Source organism: Halyomorpha halys, unplaced genomic scaffold (assembly GCF_000696795.3).
Source record: "Halyomorpha halys isolate HHAL.00 unplaced genomic scaffold, Hhal_1.1 Scaffold1000.1, whole genome shotgun sequence".
NCBI classification, from domain to species: Eukaryota; Metazoa; Arthropoda; class Insecta; order Hemiptera; family Pentatomidae; genus Halyomorpha; species Halyomorpha halys.
This window is the reverse complement of record NW_027107118.1, coordinates 137002-143526: the sequence shown is the minus strand read 5'-3', so window position 1 is coordinate 143526 and position 6525 is coordinate 137002. Positions and strand designations below refer to the sequence as shown.

The 6525-nt window shown below is 32.0% G+C and overlaps 1 protein-coding gene across 1 annotated transcript in view; it reads left to right on the top strand.

Moving 5' to 3' along the window:
* The first annotated feature begins 5149 nt into the window (after nucleotides 1-5149).
* Aldh7A1 (aldehyde dehydrogenase 7 family member A1) overlaps nucleotides 5150-6525 on the top strand; it is a 20708-nt gene continuing 19332 nt past the window's right edge. The window contains exon 1 of the mRNA XM_014431756.2: nucleotides 5150-5306. Coding sequence (XP_014287242.1) covers nucleotides 5166-5306 — 141 coding nt within the window. The 5' untranslated portion in view covers nucleotides 5150-5165. The remainder of the gene's footprint in view (nucleotides 5307-6525) is intronic.

Genomic DNA, 6525 nt, shown 5'->3' with positions numbered 1-6525 from the left:
CCTGAAACTCAGGTCGAAACGTCGGCATAAAATAAATAAATATGGTTTTGTTTATTTATGTTGTTCTTTGCTGACCGCACCCCCCTACAAACTTCTCCAATCATTAATCTACGGTCAACTATCTACACCTCATAAATAGTTTTTATTGCTGATATAACTTGTATAGACTGTATTTTTAAAGGGATTTGAAATAAATTGTTCATAGTGAAAAGGAAAAGAAAATCTCTATTCTTGATTAATTAATACAAAAAAAAATATGAGGGGTTTAAACCAAAATTATTTACAACATGGGTTTGTATTATTATTTAATTAAATTTTTACAATTGAATTTAAATTTCGAGATGATAGAGCATAATAAAACATATTACAACTTTATCTGCGGATGATTATATTGTATACCATTATATTGTATCATCATTATTTTGGGTCCAGAAATAATCCGTTTTACTATAAAAAAAATTACATAAATTAGTTTTAAATTTCTTTTTCCTAATACATAAATCAATGTTGAAACTTTTCCAGCTACCAAGATAATTTACAAGTCAAAAAAGAAAATAGAGAAAATGTTGCAAGAAATATGTTGATAAATTATAAAATATCCTACAATCCATTGTAAATTCTTATCGTTTGTCATAATACAAAATAAACGATATAAATTGCAATAAAACCTTTTAATTATTCATAACATAATTAAGTAAGTACTCAAGAAGTAAGCAGGCATCTTCAAACTGACAGGGAAAAAATGCGAGAGATGTGAAAAAAAAAATCTTTTTTAAGCCGCAACCATGGTACAAGAGCTCAATGCAAGAGATCCAGATGGATCCCTAGATAGGGATGCGACATCGATGTTCAATATCAAAGTATCGATGTTTACAAAACATTGCCAAAAATACATCGATGTTTTTTAAAAATCAATTTCATTAACATAAGGTCTTTTCCAACAACGACTTCTGATTATCCAGAACTTCAAGATTTTGGGAGGGGAAAAACTTACTACGCATAATCCCAACAGTTCCGGACCGTCAGAAGTCGTTGTTGGAACAGATTTATCTTTATCCCGTTACTAGCGTGAAGGTAGAAAGTACTTCCTCATCCAACCACATTGTTGATAGGAATCCGTTTGTACAGTTAATTTTTTTTTTTTTATTAAGTTACTTTTGTATTTAAAAAAATGAAAAATTTGAGACAAACGTAAAACATCGATGTTAAAAAAAACATTGGTTTAAAAAAATCTATTTTAAAAATATGTCGATGCTGCATCCCTAGATCCATCTCATTGAACTTATGTCTATACATCTACAAATCATTTTAAAAGTTAGTATCTATCTATTCTATAAATATAGAAACGCATTTCTGGGGGTTCTAAAAGTCTTACTGATTATAAAATTAATTGAATGAAACAGTCATTTATTTCCTTTTTCACCTATAACTCCTATTCGGTGCACTTTTTTTTTACTCTTCAGTTCTGACTCATCATAACTTATAAATGAATAAATACACACACCTAAAGGCGCAGATTCGAGTTCGAAAATAGTCTTCGATAACTTTCAAGAGCTAAATAATTTTAAGTTCCTAGGAGAGTTGAAGAGTTTATTCAGGCCTATGCATGCCCTTGACTGATTTTGAATGAGAAGGTAAACAGATAAGTAAAGTGGTGCAAGTGAATAAAACGTGATTTTGTTTTATTCACTTGCACCACTTCAAATATTGAGTATTACATAATATATATTTTGAATAATTATCGCGGTTAGCTAGTTCAATTAAATGATTAGAGTATAATTGACGTCATTAGCTTTCAAGATCTGAAGGATTTTACGTCCCAAGGAACGTTACAGAGGTTTTAAAACTAGTTTATATATCACAATAGTTTTTTAAATCATGTATTATGTATTATATAATCAAGACTAATAAGTTCAAATCTGAAACGTCCACTGTAATATAGAATTGAAGTAGAAAAAAAATCGTTCTATATTATGAATATTCATGATCTTCAGTTTAATATGTTAAGTGTGTTAAATGGAGAAATATTTCCTTCATTTTACATGATACAACGATATAACATCTTATAACGATGTAACGTTTCTTCTTAAAAAACACTTTGTCATCTCTGTGACGTATTTTTTAAATCGTAGTCTGGCCGTTCGTGGCTCTGAAGTTACTTGGCGGTAAGATTTCAAGCTAGCAGGTTCATTTTATGTTTTATTCTCCTTTTTTCCCCTATCTTTATTTTACCTCCCCCCCCCCCTTAATTTCTCTTAATTATATCTTCCCCGTAATTATGTTATTTTACCTACTTATTCAATTACCTATGTATACATTTTCTTTTTAACTTCTTTCATCACTTTATTTTATTAATTTCATTCTGTACAATTATTTACTTTATGTCATTCTGTTTATATTTTATTTTTTTATTTTCTGTATTCATTGGTTGTTATCTTGTTCTATTCTTAGCCCTAATGAAGGCTAGAAATTTTGGCCGAAACGTTGGCACGATTAAATAAGTAACTTATTTTGACCGCACCCCCTTCTACAACCATCTTCTCCTCGAATAAAAAAAGTGGTCTATGTTATCAACGGAACAGGGTTGAGGAGTACATGACTGATCTAGCTATTGGTCTATCAAAGGGTTCATATCAAGGGAAAATATTGTAATCTCCATCCAGAGCCGTCCTCAATCAAGAGTACTCCAAATTAAAGCAACAGCTGTAGATTATGAACTATGGCTGGTTTAAATCATTGCATCATCATCAATATTTGAAAAGTAACAAACATTTAAAAGACAAATTGAACATTTAAAAGAAATATTATTATTAAAGACAATTCACGCATAACATCCATTGAAGAATGGTGTCACAACTGGAGAATTACAATAAATCCTAACAAATCTCATCGGATCATCTTTACTCTTCTTTGTAAACTTCTACTCTCCTGCCTGCCATAGAGTCTCTTTTTTTTTAATATCCAACGATTTCCTGTTCAACAGAGTCATTACTTATCATTACTACTTAGAACTCCATCTTGACTAGAGATTTAGTTGGAATCCTCATACTAGACTGAAACGACATAGAACAAGAGCCCAAGAGGAGAAAACAGGCAGTTATCTCACCCCAATTTTTTATTACTTTAATGAAAGCTATGTATAATTACTAGTCAAAATTGATGAGTCTGCCAAGTATAGGTAGGGGGGGAAAAAATGGCGGCTGTTTCGAAGCGATAAAAAAAAACTAATTTTTCATTCGGAGCTCTATATCTTAAAAAGTAGGAACAGCACGAGAAAACCTAAAAGAACGTTATTCAAAGAAGAGTTTTGCTAAAATGTGAGCCCTAATAGAGTTATTTACATTAAATAGTTTTCGAGATATAGCTTTTTAAAAAGCATTTCATAAAAATGTTGTATGGAACGTACTGAAAGATCTTTAGTTAGTGAATTTATTTTGAACAATTTATATCTCAGAAACCATTTGACGTACAGATGTCTAGTAGCACTCAAATTAAAGCTACTTTAATGAGCTATAAAGTAGTTTATGATGTTTATCTTCGTAGGAGTAATAGTTTTCATGAAATTTGCTAAAATAAATTAATTTATAGTTGATCGGACAAATTTTCATTTGCAAAATTTATATTCATATGTGAATATCATAAAAACTTCTACCCCTACGAAGATAAGTGTAGTTTATGACACTTATCTTCGTAGGGGTAGTAGTTTTATGTGTGTCTTATGGATCTAGAGATATATTTTTTTAAAAATCCAACATTTTATACGAACAACTAGAAATTAACATTTTATGAGTTTATTTTGTCAAATATCAGAAAAACTACTACTCCTACATAATATACTATATAAACATAATTAAATATTTTGTAGTAACTTTAACTAGCTTTATTTTGAGCGCTGGCAGACACCTGTACATCCAATGGTTTCTAAAATGAAGTTTTTCATAAATCAATTTTACTGTCTGAACAACTATAAATCAGTTTATCTAAGCAAATATCATGAAAACTTCTATTCCTACGAACGTAAAGGTCATAAACTACTTTATAGCTCATTACACCAGCTTTAATTTGAGTGGTAATAGAAATCTGTACGTCTAATGGTTTCTGAGATATAAATTTTTCAAAATAAATTCATTAACTACTGATCTTTCAGTGGATTTTTAAGAAATTTTGCTTTTTAAAAAGCTATATCTCGAAAACTATTTAACGTAAATAACTCTATTAGGCCTCATATTTTAGAAAATTTGCTCTTCTTTTAATGACGTTTTACCAAAAAAAAGCTCTCATACACTCTGATAATCCAGACCTATTTGGATATATGAACTTGAGCTTTGGAACTCCACCAAAATCAAATTCCTCCCGTATACAATCCTTACAATCCAAACTGCTCTTTAAAATACTTGATGCTCCTTATTACGTCAGAAATAAACACATCCATATAGACCTCAACACACCATTCGTTGCAGATTTGACCCGAAAGATATACCTGCTTTCATTCCAAAACCCTTACCTACCCAAACACGTTAGTTCATCCTTAACAATCCCTGATAATCCTCCGAGGCATCTGAAAAGAAGATGGTATAGGGATCTTCTAATTTAAAGCAATGATTGAAGTACTATTTATATTAGGTTGTTCCTTCACAAGATTATCATGTGTTCTAAAACACAATTGTAATTAATACAGTTCTAAATTTCACAGCGCACTCTAGATTTAATTAATGCATTGATCACAGGAGTGAGAGGTAAGTAATAAAGATAGCTCTGGTCAGGGCACTATAATCTGTGTCGTAATGTCTTAAAGTTTATACCGCGATTGTAAACACTAACAGCTAAATAAACTTGTAACAGACTGTTTTATTGTTTTAACAATAGCCAAAATTGATCTAATAATAATGCTGTCGATATCAAAACTTAGGAGACCCCATGGATCTAGCTCGGTTCCGTAGCAGTGGGCTTCGGTGTAAAGTTCCATCAAGTACTCGGGTTCATAAAGTCATATTTATTTTAATCCTGATATATTACATGTCGTATGATCATTCTGCGTTCAGGAATAGTATCAGGACAAGAGACTAATTATATAACTACGCTTCGATTCTATTTTAAATCGAATTTCGATAAGAGGTCAGAACGATAAGATAGAAAAGCATAGGAGATATCGGCCAGTCGATAGGATGCTACCGACGAGGCAGTTCACGAGGGCGATAAGCTCCTACCTCGCCGAAGAACCGGGGTACTCCTTCCTGTCGAGGCTGGGTATCGCCGCCTCCAATCAGGGTGTCTACAGTGGTGGCAGCTGGAGAGGATCCGGCCAGGTAATATATAAAAAGTATATAATAACTATTACATAAACCATCGATATTTATTTTTTTTATGTATTTATGATATTTGCAATTGTATATACACCCAGTAAATGTGATATAAGATCATAATGGAGTGATACAGGTATGCAGAGGAACTACCCATTGGTATTACTCTAACAATATTTCTACATTAGGTCTCGGAGCCATCTTATTCTCAGGCGCCTCGGAGGATTGGAAGTAGGAGCAAGGTTTAGAAACTAGCTAGTTTGGGTTGTTAGGGAGTTTATAATAGAAGGTTTGGTATCAGTTCTTGTCCAAATTGGCAACATATGGAGCATTGAGATGGATCATTTTGTTTGTAACAAAGAAAGAAGCATTGAGGATTTTACGAAGGATTTTGGATTGTAAGGATTGGATACGAGAAGAACTCGAAGGTTTAGTGGAGCCCAAAGCTCAACTCCGTATGCCCAGATTGGCTTTATTGTAGTTGTGTAGATCTATTTTTGTAATGAGTTGGAAGTCTAGACCATTTTTCTAGTAAGTGCTGTAATAGTAAGAATCAAGGAGCAGTTTCCTGTCGTTTCAGTCTTCTGTGAGAATTCCAGGCTGGTCGTTTGTCCAGTTGCAGCCCAACGTAGTATTCGACAGTGTATATAATATTATATATTTATATTATAAATATTATTGATGTCGGTAGGTTTACGGAGAAGGGTAAAGGTGATTTGATGGGATTAGTTGGAATTTATACTCCAATTTCGGCACCATTCTTCGAGGGTTGTGATATGGGATTGGAAAGTTTGAGATGCATTTAAACAGTTATTGATTGCGAGCCCACAAGTGTCATCGGCATACGTGGTAAAGATAGTGTTAGGATTGGTTGTAAGCTGTTCAGGATGGATATTAAATTTTTTTTTTTTTTGTTTCTTATTTAATTGAGTAAAATTTGTCTGTTCTTCAGTTTCTCTGACATTTAAAATAAATTCACAAACAACCTTAACAGTTATTAAGTTTTTGGTTATATTTATTTTAATCATCAAGCAGCATTAGTTCTGTGATACGTAGAAACCACATTTTTAATTCATCTATTTAAATAAAAATACATACTTTCAATGAGGAATCCACTTTTTTTGGTCTTTTTTTAATTTTAGTCATTAATTAATAATTTTCTTTCATCCTTAACAATCCCTGATAATCCTCCGAGGCGTCTGAAAAGAAGATGGCCACGAGACCT